The sequence below is a fragment of the Aristolochia californica genome, unplaced genomic scaffold (assembly GCF_029961685.1).
Source record: "Aristolochia californica isolate CCGP_79_NKW_82.1479 unplaced genomic scaffold, dmAriCali1.0.hap1 SCAF_12, whole genome shotgun sequence".
Lineage (NCBI taxonomy): Eukaryota > Viridiplantae > Streptophyta > Magnoliopsida > Piperales > Aristolochiaceae > Aristolochia > Aristolochia californica.
In genome coordinates, this window is record NW_027181793.1 from 23,385,816 (window position 1) to 23,402,383 (window position 16,568).

Here is a 16,568-nt window from a genome sequence, read left to right on the forward strand (position 1 = left end):
AAAAATATCTTGAGCATCTTTGCCTAAACAATGGAGTTATTTTCAAGAGAGAGGTTTCTTCTAGGCAGGATATGATATTGATATTAACCACTCTTACAAAAACATCTCGCTTATCTCTCTCCTCCGATCATTCTTTATCCTTTCACCTCCTCTAGCCCTCTTTTCTCCACCACCACTCCTCTCTCTTACCCATAAGGATCAATCTATTGATCTTGAATGTTTTCTAACTTATAAGATTCTCTTATCTGTTTGGGTGCTTTCCCTCTTAGGAATGGGTATCAGGTCAGGTTTTACAAGGAACTCGACCGACGGTTGTAGTTTCTAATTTCACCCTCACATATCAGGGATAGAGCGCGAATAGGTTTTCCCAAACCCAACCCAAAACCAACCCCGCACATATAAAATACGGTTGAGACATGTCAAGTTTTATAGGGATGTTTGGGTTTAAGTGGGGTTTACTGGGACGAGGGAAGACAAGGTTACCAAGATGGTGATTGGGTCGAAGTCCTCCCATGTTGATGTGGAAGAAGAGGATGAGGTTGAGGGGGCTCACACATTCCTTGAAACCAATCTTATTGAATTTACCGGCAATTTCTTATCAAGGCATTAATAAGATTTAAAAATAAATATTTTTTGGAAACCTATAATTTGAAAACAAAATATCTTTAACATTTGGTGGGGTATTTCTTGCTGAAGCTGCTAATGGGGGCCTAAAACTGGGTTGAACCAGCACGGCCCAAAAAATATCTAACGGACTCGTGGACGCATCAAAACGGGACTCCTGGTTGGGTAATGAATGTAATATTACGTGGCATCTGGAGTCTCGACGAGAGGAAGACGGTGGTAGCTTTGGTTTGGGCAACAGAATATATACGTAGTCGCAAGTACGTTGGAATCCAGTATATCTAATTTAGTACCACCGTAGAGCGTGTGGAGACTTCCCTCCAACTGGACCGACTGTGCTGTTCCGAGGAAGAGTTTTCTTCGTCAAGAAGAAGAGCAACAACAACAACGGCAGCAACAACTACTCTCCTTGTCTTTTCTCCCTCGGCAAGCTTACACATTTTTTTTATTCATCATAGTAAGCAGACGGAGCAGTCTGTAACCCTAGATCCGGTCCCCTAAACCCCTATTGAGGTAAGTGAATCGAATTCATCTCCATTCATGTCCGTGTTCTCGTGCTAACGCGCCAAATCTAGGGCTGTGGGGTCTTCTTTGTTGGCTTATTCGACCTGGGTTTTGAAATTCGTTGACGAATTTGGAGGTTTTACTCGAATTAGGGTTAGGGTTTTGGGAGGGAGGATACATGGCGACGGGGGCGAAAGAGCTAGAGTACGAGAGCGATCCTGAGGAGTCGCCGCTGTCACTCGCGTTGAGGCGGAGAGAAGCGAGCGACGACGAGGAAGGTGATTATAGCGATGACCGACGCAAGCCGCTGAGGCACGATCCGAGGGCTCGGGTTGGTTCTGACGGTGAATCGGATGGTCAGGGTGGGGCGCAGGTATATGACGAGGAGCAGTCGGAAATTGAAGAGGAAGAGGAGGAAGAAGAGGTAGAAGGTGAATTGGAAGAAGTTGAGGAAGAGGGATTTGACGAGCGGGTGAGTGAAAGGAGATTGGATGCTAGAGAAGCCGAGGTTAAGACTGGAGGGTCAGAACCTGAGCCCGTTAGCCGAAGGCCAGCAGATAATCGCGACATGGATCAGAATGCTAATCAGGTGGAAGACAAGAAAGATAGTGAACCGTTTGCCGTGCCTACTGCCGGAGCATTCTATATGCATGATGATAGGTTCAGAGACAACAGTGGTGGTCGACATAGGTAGGTTTGCTTTTGCTAAATCTTCCCAGATTACTGACCCTATACCCAATCTTTAATTGGGTGTCATTACCAGTTTTTATGCTGGTAGTGTCACAATGTCCAACCTGGTCTCAACTAATTGACCTCTGTGGTGCCCAGCATAAAGAACAAAAAAATATGGACAATTGTAAGTCTTGATGAATAAGGTCTTTTATGCCTGCATTACCACGGTTGGCTCGTCAGGGGAGCACTATTGGAATAATGGAGGCAATATACTGGTTTCTGATCATGCAGTTTGTTCAACCCTAAACCCTAAAGTCCGGTTCTCAACTAAGTGCGCCAATTGTTTGTTCACAGTTTCACACTGATTGTATTGGCAATTATTTTCATAAATATTTTGAAAAATGTTCAAGGGTCACTGTGGCAATGACAGATGGAAATTGTTTCTGAGAAATATAAGAAGTACTATTATAATTTTGTTTAATAAGTAAACCTCTGGCATTTTCAACATTAGATTGCTTCCGAGCTTGAAATATTAGTCTGTGTTGATTATTGAACCTTTTTTGGCTTTGATTCTGAGATGCATTTTTGGCTATTTAGTCTTATTCAACAAACTCTTCCCTGATATACCTTATGTACTGGTATTTTGCTTCTCTAGTGTTCTGCTTGTTTTGATTAGTAAAACACATAGCTCAACCAGTCAAACTTAGTTAAAATCAACAGGTGGTTATGAAACCCCAGTATCGTAGATTGGACCTTTGGCTTAGTGGCAGCATGGGGGTTTTCTTCTGTCAGATTTATGTCTCAAGAGGGTGTGAGGTTCACTATTACAAAAATCGAACCCCAGTATCATATTTTTTTTATATATATATGTTGTTAATGTGGATTGGGCCTTTGGCTCAATGTTAACAAGGGGTGTGATGTCTTGGCTACAAGTCTCCCTGGATTAAGGGGTTTTAACATTCAGAAAAAATGTATTTTGCTAATTTAAAGCAGAAATAAAGTGATTTTTTTGTTTATATGTTTCGTGTCCTCTGCATGGAGCTAAAGTTTAGTTTCTGAAGTGAATTTTTCTTCCTTCTTTGGGTTAAGTTACATTCGTATGTGGTTATCTATTTGTAGAGAAAGTTCATCAGCATCACCTTGGGACTCTTTTTCTCTAGCAGCTTTTAGGCAATTGGAGCACTTCTACATCAATATAGCCTTGTGGAAGTAATTTTTAGGTGAACTAAAATTGGTTAGATTAAACATTCAAGTCATGGATAGCCATCGAAATATCATATTATAATATATGAATACAATTGTTCTAAAACGATTAAACTTTGTTTAGGTGACTCATATGGTGATTTTGTCTCTTAGGATATGTTTTAGTCATTAACTAATGGCTTTCTGTGTCTTGTCGATGTATGTATGCAGCATTTTGTATCTCTGACTGCTTTTATCTTTATTCTTGATTCTAACTGGTATCACATCTTATTCAGGCGCACTCCTGGCGGGCGCAAGTTGTGGGAATCTAAAGACGATCGAGCATGGGTTCATGATAGGTTTGAAGAATTGAATTTGCAAGATGAACACTATGATGAGGTAATTGGTTTTTAAGTTTTCAGTCTGAAACGGTCTAATTGTTACTCAAGTTTTTTCTCATTCTGTGAACATGAAAGAGATGGACAAAAGAAACAAATTGTGGTTCCATGTGTGAGCACATTGACTGTATTACATGGGAGTTTGTTTATTTTTATTACAGGAAAAAAGAAACAGGAAAAGTCATTTTAGAGGTCGGGGTAGACAACGTGGTCCAGATCAAAGGGGATATGTAAGGGGAAGCCGATCTAGAGGTTATGATGAAAATATTAATCAAAACTGTGGTCCAAAGAGTGTAAGAGGAAGGGGGCCTCGGAGGTACGAGCCTCCCCCAAAAAATAATGGCAAGATTTTCCCTGCACAAACTAAGCTGTAAGCTTTCAGTTCCTCTCACTTGCTGTCTCTTTTCTCATATTTCTCTTTCTTAAATAGTTATATTAATGTTTTTTTTAATAATAAATAGTTATATTAATGTTTTCCTGAATAATTAATAGTTATAGTTGTTATAATTTTATTCTTTGATTTCTCTCTTCTAACATGAGACAAAAAGTTGACTTTTTGTTAATTTCTTGCTCAGATCGGGAAAAGCTCCTGAGAGAACCTCAAATACAAATTCAGCAAAAGCTTCGTCAAATGTATCAAATGCTCAGACTGAAGTGGTTGCTTCTCGGAAACATGCTTTTGCATCAAGCTTGAGTTCGGCTTCTCCTCCATTCTACCCATCTGGGACTTCCAGTCAAGATATCTCTAGAACACAGAAAAGGGATCCACAAGGCATAACTGGAAATAAGAATCTGTCGTCTTCTGGGCCATTAGAAGAGAGTCTGCCATCCATGTTGCATGCTACTGCGATGCTACGAGGGAAAAGTGTTGTAGATTCAGTGGGTCAAGATCGGGCATCTGTTGATGATTCTTTCCGCTCGGTTGCAGCAAAGCCCATCACACACTTGCACCCTGTGAATACAAATCAGTCTTCTCATGCCAGGGCTCAAGGAGGGAGGGGTTTTGCCATCTCAGGTCCGCTTGGCTATCACCATAGCTCATCTGTCAATCAAGTCAATAGAGCTCCTGTCCCAGCACAACTTTCTTCTATGCCACAGAAGCCTGCTCAAAATCCTACTCGACCTGTTTTGCGATCCTCAACTCAGCAGTTGGGACAGCGGTTGGGTGTTGTTAGTCATTCTTCATCTCCACAGGGTTCATCAGTAGCTTCATCTGAAGTAGGAGATCAGGAGTCTCCACCTGGATCCAGTAGATCTAAGACAGCTTTGGTTGGCAAAGGAAAAGGAAATAGTGTTCAAAGTACTGGGAAGGGTTCTTTTCTGTACAATGGGGCACAAGTTATTGGTACTACTGGGGCTATGGGTGTGACTCATGGTGATAAAAATTTTCCTGGAACTCCAGCACTATTACCTGGTAAGTCTTTAGACTTTCATCTATGATTTTCACATAGACAACCCTTCTGTGTGGGTGATTAGTGTTTGTTTTAACAAATTTTACCTTATATTGTTTGAATTATGGTGTAATCTCTGCGTGGTTGGTTTCCTTTTCGAAACTTACATGTTGACACGTGCAGTCATGCAATTTGGTGGTCAGCATCCTGGTGGTCTTGGGGTTCCTGCTGTGGGCATGGCACTGCCTGGATATGTTGCACAGCCACAACTTGGTTTTGGAAATTCTGAGATGACTTGGTAAGCAAGACTGCGTGTCAGCTAATGCTACTTTGACTCGCATTTTCTTGGTAGTATGTGTGCAGTACTTGAGAGATTGTGGGAGATACTGGTACTGTTCTGCTTAAAAAGAAAGGCATTTATTTTACAAACGCTAAATCAACACTGTTTTGTTGGATATGAACATATTGCCATGTCAGGAAGATCCCATATAATCAGCTTTTTTGGATTAAACAGCTGTGCTATGTGCCGTTAAAAGATTTTTAGGCATCTTTTTACTTGAAAGCTTTATCTTCTTTGTTTTATTTCCTTTCCTTGATTTCTGCTTTTGCTTCTTCCTTGTTTTCTCCTTCCTATACTTTCACCTGTTCTTTTCTCAATATGTAGTTCTCATCTGTTTGCTTCAGTTGTCTGTTCAGATTGAGTTCTCAGTACTGCAGCTATCATTTCCGCCGCTATCTGCCCTTATTGCAACCACACTGTACTTTGACATAATCTATGAGGGCGGAACATTAAAACAAATCATTAGTTTATGATTAAGAGGCTGTCCATCTCAAAATAAGAAAAAGAAAAGGACGTTAAAAGAATGCATCTTCTACAAGAAGTTAAGAGGCTGTTGCACTATGATAAATATGGTAAAATTTCACAAGAATGGATCTGTAAAAATTTGGAATTGATGGCATTAAGTTCTGATCCATCCCGAAATAATACCCCGAGGTTATTTCCCAATAGTAAGCCTCAGATCTTTGTGGCACTATTCTAACCTCCCTCACATGTGGGTTGTGGTCCCTAGACGTGGTGATTTTTTGGTGGAGGTTCACGTATAAGTATTACTTTGATAGCATGTCAAAGTAGGGTTCAAATCCATCCGAGAATGACTATCTGAAGTTAAGAGGCCTTTTGCTAGACACATAATCTTTCTATTTTTGGATCTATATGAAACTAATCTGATGGAATAAATTGGAGTTTTTTTACTTATTATCATCATAAGATATTTTTAATGGCACAGGAAAATCTCTTTACAAATGAGGCTTTTAAATTTTCTATCCTCCATAAAGGAATCTTTATCTTTTTATTTAATGTTGTTTAATTTCTCTTCAGTCTATCATCATTTAAAAATTGAATAAGCATTTAACTCTCTTTATATCGGTCCTCTTCGTGCTTAGCTTCTCTTTATTTGATCCTTATGTGCTCATTATATCTTCTTCTTTTTTCCTTTATGTTCGCGTGTCATTTGTTTTTTCCCCTTTTATGATGGCTTTCGCCAGATTTTTTGTGCTTACTAAAGATGAGATTGAAATAAGTTATACTTGGTTGTTTTTTTATTTTCCTCTTTGTTTGTCCTTTTTCGTATTCATCTTCCTCCTATTCTTGTACTTTCTCATTTTTTCAAAATGTTTTTCTATTGAGAAGAGAGAACACCATTGGAGATGAGATGTGAGTGGTTTTATCCTTTTTATTCTGATGTTTGCTAGCTTTGATGATGACATGGTTAGAATGCTGATGTGGCTCTACTTCTTCCATGACAAAAGGGTATAATGGGTGCAACTGGGCGGCCCATGCTGCAGAGACCTCTATTTTTTAGCCACCCTGCAAATTTCCAATTCTTAAAAAGACGTGACAGTTTTGATTACATGAGTAACATTTTGTTATTCTAAAAAGTAATGAAAATTTTATAAAAAAAAAGTAATGAAATTGTGAAGATAAGAGAGAAAATGTTTGTTGTTTTGAATGTTATTCTTCTATTTGTATCGCGACTTTTGCTCTCAAAGTGTACACTTTGGCAAATCATATTATTGCTCTATGAAACTGCCATAAAGCATCCTTATCCTAAAATTCTAGTTTTGCTGTCGATCTGCCTTGGTTTGGTTGTTCTTATTTTTATTTATCTTTATTGCAATTCATCTTCAGGGTGCCAGTTTTGGCGGGTGCTGCTGCTGCTGCTGGAGCTTTGGGAGCAACGTACTGTTCACCATATATTACTGTTGATGGTGGTTATTATCCTCGTCCATCTGGACAAACATCTTCTGTGGGTGCCTCAAAGTAAGATGATTTTTTATTACATTCAGCAAGTTCATGGACTTTTTAATTGATGTTACTGGATTCTGTCATAGAAGCAAATTTGTGGGCTATAGCTGAACATGATATTATTTTAATAATCTTCATCTGTTACTAGTTGATTTCTTTTATGTGGTCGAAGCTTTTAAGTGTCGAGTTCTTATGTTGCAGAGATACAACTACAAACAAATCAACAAATAGTGTGTGGAAGTCTCCCCAAAGGCCTGGTATGGCTACTGTGCTTATAGACAAGCTCAAAAATGAAATTCTAATGCTGCATGAAGTCTTGTTTTTTGTTTTCTATTTAAATTGTCCTGAATTTGCTTAAAACTTGGTCTTTTTCTATTAGATCTTGTTAATGATGAGTTTGGGCAAAGACAGAACAAACCTCGCAGGCAAGTGCACCATTCTTTCCTGGTGAAATCTATTAATTCGTACTAGGGTATATGAATATACTTATTTGATTGAAGAGAATTACTTTTGCAGATACTCGGAAATGAACTTTGGCCAGTGAACTACATACATAGAGATTGAGTGTATTTGAATAAGCAGTTAAATGTGAGTTTTCTACTCTTTGGCAAATTTAAGTGTCTTTCTTTATATCATTATCGTTTTCTCAGTTACACTTTGTTTAATGCTGCAGGCTTTATTTTATGGCCCTTTGTGGTATCCAGCTGTGGTCCTGGAGCACTTTGGGTAGCTTAATGGTCCAAGATATGCTAGGTAAATGCTACAATTTGCTGGAGTGGGTTTACATACAGTAAGAGAAATAGTCAAATGATCTCTTTATTCATGTTTATGGGGTGGCGTCCTTCAGTTATCTTATTCAATTGTTTTTTATATGGGTAATGGAACTACATAATTTCACTCTTTCAGAAAAAAATAAAAATGGAATGTCAATCTTGATGGTCGTCTGAAGTTAACTGTAACAATGACCTTGAAATAATTTGTAGTTGAGCTTACATGGTTTTGATGAGAAATCCAGCATGCTGAAATCTTTTTAATCTTTTTATTTTATTTGCTCAAGCTTTCCAGCAACATGATTTTTTACGATGCTAGTTTGATACTAGTTGTTTTCATCTAGGCATGTTGTGATTGAGACACCCAATTTGCATAATGGTTTCTAGAGTAGAATACATTGTGTTTTTAAAGGAGTAGCGTAATTCTAAATATTAAGTAAGTGTTTATAAACTACTGGCGAACTCAATGGTCTCAAAAAAAGAGAACAGGGGGGGGGGGGGGGGGGGGGGAGGTCATATATTCAAATTTTTGCATTGAAAAAAGAGCTAAAATTTTCGTGCGTTAGGTGGAGCTATCTTCATATGGTAAAAGGTTGCTCTCTTGGCCTTTCCTTTCTTGGTAGTGAAGATATTTTTTGTCAATCACTGTTGGGTTCAGAGTCCAAGTTGCACTTTTCAAGGGATACAAATGATTCCTACATTAAATTTTAGCTCTGTGAGAAAATATCATTCAATTTGCATTTACCATGAGTGACAATCATAGTTTTATGTGCTGATAAATACCTCTGTCACTTATGTTTGAATTTGATTTTGTTGATATATTCATCTGGTTATCTTGGTTCCCCTTAATCTTAACCCCTTAACTGAGTTTATTTTTTGGGTGTTCAAGTGTTACAGCTATAAAACGCCCGGCTCATGCTGCGATTGGTGTGAGAGATGAGCATTGCAGCTGGACGGGTGGCAATTCCTTATTTAAACAACAGTAAGATGGTGGATAAATCTCTTTCAGAAAATCTAGGCCTATTATGGATCAGTGATCTGATCCAATATTTGTTTTGTCCTGGATTTACAGGTTTTCTTTGCTTGTGGTTTCCTGAAGCTTGTGAAACGGAAGCAGGCTTCTCCCAAGAAAAACAAATCCTGATGTGGAAATATCTCTGCTGTTGCTTTGATTAGGTTCCTTTGTCTAGATTGTTTCATTTTTTCTTTCTGCTCGTTGTGGATATTTAATGCTGCCGAGAGAGCACTTGTTCTATGTTTGGATCTGTTGTTTTATGTATGTAGTTGTCTGATTTCATAATCTACTGTGTTTCTGTAGCTTGTTTTTAGAGTGAAAAACCACTTGTTGCAACTTCTTGGAAGAGTTTCAGTTCTAACAATTCGCCAAGGTGCAATGGGCTAGTAAAAAAAGTCCTCGCTGTGATATTCCCTTCGGTGGGGATTCAGCAAATACATACACGCAAGATAGAGAGGGTGGGATTCTGCAAACTTTCCAAGTTTCCATTGATTAGGACTCTGGTTATTACTTTTTACTGGATTGTCAAAGGTAAAGGTGGCATATATAATTGCTTGAAGGAGAATAAGCCCCCGACTTGTTCTTTTTGGAGTGGGATAAAAGCTGGGAGCCCCCTTTTCACACAAGCCTGTAACTCACATACATTGACATAAGAGCTTAGGCAAGCTTCATCACATGGACTAACCAGTAGAGATCAGAGGGAGACCCTTCACCAATCAGGCAATCACCCCTCACCAAAAACAGAAAAATAAATCGAAGGGAAGCAAGAATTTCAGTTGTTCAATAATTCAATCAATACCTTCCCAGTTTTGTTGCTTTCAATACTTCAAATCCTTCTTGTCTCTCCGTTTTGTATTCTTCAAAAAAACTGAGGCCACGACAAGACCGGTAAGCTACAACTCTTCCTGTCGTTTAATTATTTGAGTATTGTGGCTTCTGATCTAATGTATTCAAATGATTCTAGCCCCACTAAGAGTTGATTTATTGAAGGTTTTGGGGATGCCCGTCTAGTGTTCGACACGTAAACTGTGAGGGCGGCTGAAACAGTCGCCTGGAAATAATGGTGATTTTTATGGATTGTAAAGACATATCCCCTGTAGTGGGTTGAAGATGGGATTCTGAAAGAGGAAAATGGGTGTCTGATAGGGTGCAAATGTACAGTGATTGGAAAGTTTGGAGCTGGGAGTCTTCAAATCTCGGTAAAAAAGCCATTACTGGTCCCCTGATGAGCCAACCAGACAAAAAAGGGTCCACTTTGTTTGGTCTGGCTCTGGAAAAATATAGCATTTCCCATTTAAGAATCACTTTAGTTTCTTGGCAGGAGGAGAATGTGGTGGGTACTGGGTACATTGGGATCGTCCATTGTGAAAGTCATGGTCATACGGGGATATGATGGTGCTGTTAGCCACAGTCTGCTTCTTGAATGAATTCAATGTGAGTCTTGTCGATACATTTTGCGAAGTATGTGATTTTCACTGTTTACCATTTCGAAATCTGAAGCTTAATGAGCATTGGAAAAAAGAATATTGAGAAGTGTTTTGTTCCGGGTGCCCAAGACATTCAATTTGATGCTCGTAGATATGATCATGATCGTGAACATGGACATCTCCATAATTATCAATACGAAGACTCTTTCTTCACGCTCACTCATAAATTCCCCGTCTCTAGCTTGGAGTGGCTTTCATGAAGCTAGCTAGAACTCCTTTACTTGATTCATGTGATATTGTTGTCTGTGTTATCTTTTTTCTGCTTTTGATGCCAATTTAGTCATCTTAAGCGTCTGTGCTAGAGTCCAAGTACAGGAGACTCCTGCATTGGGTTCTTAAATTTAGTTAGATTTTCCTTTCTAATCTGTCACATGGGGAAGGTTCCCACTTAGCCATTTGAAGTCTCCCCAGGAAGAACTTTTTGGCGTTTCTCCGGAAGCTCTTCCTTTGATGGTTAGTCACATGGAAAAATGGGTCTTTGATTCTTTTCTCGGATGAGCAACTTCCTGTAGTTTTTCTTCTTTCCCCTCAGTGGTTACATATATTAATGTCCCTTCTGCTATTGGTCTTCAAGAGTAAAAAGTGACGAGTCATTCAAACGGATCTTACTCTCGTTGTATCTTCTCTCTTTCGCTCCTAAGTTCTTTTCTTTTTCTTCTCGGGGGATGTCTGGGAAGATTTCGCTTCTGGGTTTTTATATTTGTGTCTTTGAAGAATCTAAAGGCCATCTGCAAGTGTCAGTTATATCAGCAGTTCGTCTTCTTCTTTGAGGTTCTGTGGGTGCTTCAAGCTTCTCGGTGGCTTTAGCAGCTGGATCGCATGGGGAAGAAAAGTTTGAGCCGGGTGTTGGACAGCTTGTGTCTTTCCAGTTGCTCAAATTCGTCTTGCTTTTGCATGTATTCATTTGATGGCGAAGATGCGATCGAGAGGAAGGCATTGATTGGCAGTAAAGTTGGCGAATTGGTGAGAATCAGGGACATTGTTCATGGAAACCAGACACTGGCTTTTCAGCTTAAGCCCAAGGTGATGTTTCGTGATACTTCAATGCTTTGCTTTCGTTTAATCAGTGAAGTTGCAGGTGAGATTATATCCAGGTTTTGGCGATTTTGATTCTTTTTCTATTTCAGTTTAGCGTGACAACTAAGAAGCAATCTATGCATCCTTTTCATTACACTCACTTTCTTTTAGTATTTTTATGTTAGTGATGGTTTTCAGAACTTGAGCTGAGATATGCGCCTCCTCTATGTGTCTAATACCCAAGTTGAGAAGACGAAGTTGGAAAGAAATAGTTTTTGTTTAGTTATTTTTCTCTCATTGTCATGTACAACTCGACAAGTTATTTGATGAATTTGGACTGCTTTCTGGAGACATTATCCTTCTGCAAATTTCTTTATGATACTGTTTAGATTTTGACTGTTCTCTGTTTGTTTTGTGTAGATGGTAGTGTTAAGGGTATCGATGCATTGCAATGGCTGTGCAAGAAAAGTTGAGAAACACATCTCCAAGATGGATGGTAAGAAATTTGAATAGTGGCTATCAATCCAAGTTCAACTTCTTAAGTTAACTCTGAATAGTGCAATTTTTAATATTGTTTGGGTAGTGTTTTCTTTTTCCTGTGGGGCAATCAGTGGCTCTTAGGCTTATCTACCTAATCTCTCTGCAATTCTTGTTTTTTAGAATTTTCTGGAGAGTAATGGTCCATGATGTAGACCAGAACAGGGTTTCTGCATCTGAGTGGTTTCTTTCCTACAGTGGTTATCAATTATTTTTCTTCTAATCTAACATCTAAGTATGGAAAGGACAGAATGTCCCATAGTTTATATCTTATCCTTTCTGTGTGAGTGCATCACTGTAAGTGTTGACTCGACTGTCTCTTGTCTGTGCAGGAGTGACCTCATTTGAAGTGGATTTGGAGAGCAAGAAAGTGGTAGTAGTGGGGGATATTGTCCCTTTTGAAGTGCTGGAGAGTGTTTCCAAGGTGAAGTTTGCAGAGCTCTGGACCCCTCACAACTGATCAACAATAACATTCACTGTTTCCCTGAAAGCTAAGTTCAGTAATGTGGTCTCTTTGGTCACTTGACGATTGGTTTCTACTCTTCCTCTGGGTGTGTGAGGGAGAGAAGAATTGTACATAATTCAGAAACCAAAGAAGACTGGAATCTTTTCCCACATTCAAGTTTGTATCTTCCAAGGCAAAGAAGGGAAATCACGAGTTATTCCTTGTAGGTTTTAACTAGGGGTGACATCGAGCCGAGCCAACCTTGAATCTGTATATGTTCGAGTTTAGCTTGATCTTAATACTTTAACTCAAGTTCGAACTCGAGTTTAGCCTTGATCCTAAAATTGAAATCGAGTTCAAGCTAAAAAAATTTAACTGAGTTTGAGTTTTAACGTACATTTAAAACTATAAAAATAGAAAAAAAATTATATAAAAAAAAAAATATTGTGATGAACTTAGTATCATTGAATTGTAAGCTATCACACAGAAGTCAAAGACTTTACAATGGAGCATACTACTGTACAATAACCAGTTTAATATACCTAAATGAAAGAGCAAATATTTCCGTCAATAGTATTTATTCTATTAATAAATAACAATATTAGATATTACGGAACCCAAAAGGGCTTGAACTATTGATTATCTTTAAGGTTTGAAGTAAAAAAGATAGACTATCAACCAACTAAAAAGATAAAACTAAACGGGGAATTAACAATAGTAATTAGAATAAAAGATATTTTCAAAAAAAAAATTATGCTAATGAATCGATTCACGAGCTAACAAGTCTAAGTTTTGAAAATCTCGAGTTTGGTTTATTATACTTACTGAACCTTATTTCAAGTTTGAGGTTGCGTTGAGCTAAGTAAAAATTGAATTGACCATACCTTTTGGTGCCACCCCTGGTTTTAACCAGCCGAATTTGATGAGTGAGGCTTTCAGAAAAGAAATCCAGATAACTCAACCATCAGGCCGGTGGAAGTTAGGAGCAATTATTTCAGAAGGCCAATCTGTATCCATGAAGCTTCTATTTGTCTTCCCGTAGGAACAGGCTGTGAGAGACATGATATGACAATGGGATAAGACTCAAGACGTTCATCTCATCCAGTATTAAAATCTAAGAATAGGAATTTTCTAGGTCGGCATTGTTGCAGACAAATCCCTTTATCTTTGATGATAAACCAGTCTGCTGTTTGTACAGAGTACACTGGGTTGTGCATGACAGTGCAGGAGTACTGAAGCTGCCCCCCCTTAGGCATTGCTGTCGTATGTTACTTTTTCTCTCTTCCTTTCGTCGTCTCTCATCTGTCAATGGCTTCTGTTCTTCGTAATACGATTTCAGTAAGAACGGAAAAACCAAGTTCGCAGAAAAAAATGGGTATTTTGGGCCTGTGGCTGAATGATCTCTATCGGAGTTTTTCCGCATTGAGTGGTAATCTCTCTTAGCCGAGCTAATCAATATCAAGTCTGAACTCAGAAAAATAAAACTACTAAAGAATTTTTTGAAACATCTCCGTCCCAATGCTGACCAAGAGAGGGGAGAGACGAGCACACAGATGCACTGTAATTAATAATTAACCAATTACTGTTTGACTGGTCTTCGTCATGGCAGTATCTGAAATCTCCTACTCCTGTCGAGTTCCTGCTACCTAAAGTCAAGAGACTAAAAGAGGGTAGCTTATATTGGTGGCGTAGATTCAAGATTCCGTTTGGCACCCATCAACATCTAAGTCATCAAAGCTCTCATCACACCTAATCCATCTCCAAAAAGATCATTTCAGTTTCAGAGTTCTCACAGATTTCGATTCCGAAGTCAAAATCGAAGCGGACAGAATGACGAAGGCGGTTCTGTGCTTCCTCTTCCTCCTCTTTGTCCTTGTTCACTCATCGTCCTCCCTTTCCGACGCTTCCCATAACGCCGACAGTTATCCTAGTTTGGCTCACGACGAGCTCAAGAGGAAGGGATTCCCTGTTGGATTGCTTCCCAATGATGTCCTGTCTTACTCTCTTAACCGCACTTCTGGGGACTTTTTTGTAGACCTTGGTGATGCTTGCCAGATTAAGCTCCCGCCGGACAACTATTTGGCTATTTATGAGAAGAGGATCACTGGGAAGCTTCTGGATGGAAGGATAGCGGAATTGAACGGTATTAGGGTTTGGGCTTTCTTTAAATGGTGGTACATCACAAGCATTCGGACCAGTGGAGACAATTTGGTTTTTGAGGTTGGGGTGGTGACGGCCAAATACCCCTCTAAGAATTTCGATGAGAGTCCACACTGCAACGGGCGGAGATCTCCGTCTTAAGACTCTGGAGGTGGGTTTTATTTATTTATCTCTTTTGTTTCTTCTTCGTTTCTGCTTGTCTTTGCCGGGCAATGGGTTTCCTCAGGGTCTCGGGGCTTTTCTTAGTTATATACTTTCATGGTGATTCACCGACAAAGCTTCCAAGAAGGGAGAACAATGGATAATTCGTTATTGGATTGTTTGGAGTTTTGTTTGTTATTTTTCACGTCTATTTTTATCAGTCTCTGTTCATATATTTCTCATTTCAGAGCTACTTGGAGAAGACGAAGACTTCTAAGAATGGTCTCGGCTGATTTATTTTTCAAAATGTAGCATTTCTGTCTTCTCACAGACGATCTTTTCTAGAACTGCATATCATTCTCGACCATTGTTTATGAAAATTCATCTCAAACAACTATTGTGAAGAAGATAATGGTTTCATCATTGTATCCTTTCTGATATTTGAACTCATACCCTGTGACTCTTTCTTCTTCTTCTCTTCCAGGAACTTCTTTGCTATTTCAAGAGAAAAAGTTATCAGGCTTCCATCTGTAAATGCCTAAATGGTTAAAACTTTTAAGAGGCTTATCCATTGCTTCCATTGAATATCTCACTCCCTAATGCCATGACCCTGCAAAATAGTGTATTTGTGGTCAGTGAAAGAACATGGTTTCATGAATCACGGCCTAAGAGGCTCTTATATGCATGCCATAGCTATAGAATAAGAAGAAGAAATAATTTCTCAATGCCTTTCATTGAACTGGTATACAATATTTATAAGATTACAATAGGTATCGTAGTGTAATCTACAATAGAGTTTACATACAACGCTTCAGAGTTACAATTTGAGACGATCTTAAATTCTATCAACTCTTATCTTTATCTCTCAAATATGAAGTTTAATTTCTTAATTGATGAATTAGAAAAGTGATACTAAACTTGATGATTGGAACTACAGTTTGTGACTCCATGTTGGTTGAACATCATTTTGGTTGTTGATTGCTCAAATCCTTGTGGTAACTAAAAATCATCATTTGAGCAGTAAGTTTAATTTGATCTGTAATTATCGACAACTTTTTTTTGAAGCAAGTAATCCTTCTCACCTGAAACTTGTCAATGAGTAGGGTTTTTTTACTCGGATTTGTGGCTTGCCTTGAACACATGAAAATTTGAGTTAGATCGGGACTCGTCGGTCCAGTGGTCGGATTTCAGACGAGTTGAAGGGGAACTCAGCAAGAACAGAAGGGTTTAGCCCCCTTATTCTACTTGCTTGCCTAATCCCAAATCTGATCCAACTTGACTGAGTCGAAAAACCATGCTCATAACACTGGAAAACTAGTTGAAATTTGTAACTTTTTTCTTCGGTCGGATGACATTTCTTAGATAAACTCAAAACTTTAGTAGCAAGAAAGGATTAGTCCTATCAGTTTGTATATAAAAGAGAAATAAAGAAACAAGGAACATAAGCAAAAAACGTCTGTATCCTTTGTTGACCCTGTTGTCGCCATGAAGGATGCTTTATTGCGAGATAATGTAAGTGACTGCTTGTTTTAAGGACTCACTTATAATACTAGAAACCTTAAAATTTTACGAGGAACATTTCATGAACTTTCCTCCATATTTTCAAAGAGAAAGATATTTTCTGTTGTTTGTCAGTAGATAATCATTGATAGAAAAGAAAATAAGAAAAAAAATCACTTTCTCTCACAAAATGATAGAATTTGGGGATAAAAAAATAAAAACTTGAGACAAAATTCTAATCGTCAAAATTTTAAAATATTAATAATTTTCTTTTCTTTTTCATTTTCCACTTGTATCTAAACAAGAGAAACTACATTTCTCTTCTATTTTCTCTCTCATTTTTCAATGGAATCCAAACAAAAGAAAAGAAACCTTTTTTTTTTTTTTCTCCACTGTTTATGTTCCAAACACAACCTAAAT

General features: G+C 38.4%; 3 protein-coding genes across 4 annotated transcripts; all 3 read left to right on the forward strand.

The window, feature by feature from the left end:
• The first annotated feature begins 846 nt into the window (after nucleotides 1-846).
• Nucleotides 847-9,312, forward strand: LOC137946327 (protein MLN51 homolog). 2 transcript variants are annotated; one of them, XM_068792575.1, is made up of 13 exons: nucleotides 847-1,137; nucleotides 1,281-1,818; nucleotides 3,279-3,381; nucleotides 3,542-3,750; nucleotides 3,956-4,794; nucleotides 4,955-5,069; nucleotides 6,960-7,091; nucleotides 7,278-7,333; nucleotides 7,456-7,501; nucleotides 7,593-7,664; nucleotides 7,750-7,829; nucleotides 8,736-8,828; nucleotides 8,919-9,312. In XM_068792575.1, exons 2-10 carry the CDS (start codon nucleotides 1,307-1,309, stop codon nucleotides 7,618-7,620), a joined length of 2,040 nt encoding a protein of 679 aa, XP_068648676.1. In that variant the 5' UTR covers nucleotides 847-1,137; nucleotides 1,281-1,306; the 3' UTR covers nucleotides 7,621-7,664; nucleotides 7,750-7,829; nucleotides 8,736-8,828; nucleotides 8,919-9,312. The 2 variants fall into 2 exon arrangements, with proteins under 2 accessions (XP_068648676.1, XP_068648677.1); XM_068792576.1 differs by having other exon boundaries at nucleotides 847-1,818; nucleotides 7,747-7,829.
• Nucleotides 9,313-11,057: 1,745 nt separating this feature from the next.
• On the forward strand, nucleotides 11,058-12,362 carry LOC137945242 (heavy metal-associated isoprenylated plant protein 45-like). The gene is made up of 3 exons (XM_068791023.1): nucleotides 11,058-11,371; nucleotides 11,786-11,861; nucleotides 12,235-12,362. Exons 1-3 carry the CDS (start codon nucleotides 11,168-11,170, stop codon nucleotides 12,360-12,362), a joined length of 408 nt encoding a protein of 135 aa, XP_068647124.1. The 5' UTR covers nucleotides 11,058-11,167.
• Nucleotides 12,363-14,177: 1,815 nt separating this feature from the next.
• Nucleotides 14,178-14,648, forward strand: LOC137946740 (uncharacterized). The gene has a single exon (XM_068793050.1). The coding sequence runs from the start codon at nucleotides 14,178-14,180 to the stop codon at nucleotides 14,646-14,648; it is 471 nt and encodes a 156-aa protein (XP_068649151.1).
• The last annotated feature ends 1,920 nt before the right edge of the window (nucleotides 14,649-16,568 follow it).

Bases quoted from the DNA above. Each gene is read 5' to 3' on its own strand.
- LOC137946327 (XM_068792576.1), top strand. From the start codon at position 1,307: ATGGCGACGGGGGCGAAAGAGCTAGAGTACGAGAGCGATCCTGAGGAG. The intron at 3,751-3,955 runs GTAAGCTTTCAG...TTTCTTGCTCAG, and splicing joins TTCCCTGCACAAACTAAGCT to ATCGGGAAAAGCTCCTGAGA. The intron at 7,502-7,592 runs GCAAGTGCACCA...TTACTTTTGCAG, and splicing joins AGACAGAACAAACCTCGCAG to ATACTCGGAAATGAACTTTG.
- LOC137945242 (XM_068791023.1), top strand. From the start codon at position 11,168: ATGGGGAAGAAAAGTTTGAGCCGGGTGTTGGACAGCTTGTGTCTTTCC. The intron at 11,372-11,785 runs GTGATGTTTCGT...TGTTTTGTGTAG, and splicing joins CTTTTCAGCTTAAGCCCAAG to ATGGTAGTGTTAAGGGTATC. The intron at 11,862-12,234 runs GTAAGAAATTTG...TTGTCTGTGCAG, and splicing joins ACACATCTCCAAGATGGATG to GAGTGACCTCATTTGAAGTG.
- LOC137946740 (XM_068793050.1), top strand. From the start codon at position 14,178: ATGACGAAGGCGGTTCTGTGCTTCCTCTTCCTCCTCTTTGTCCTTGTT.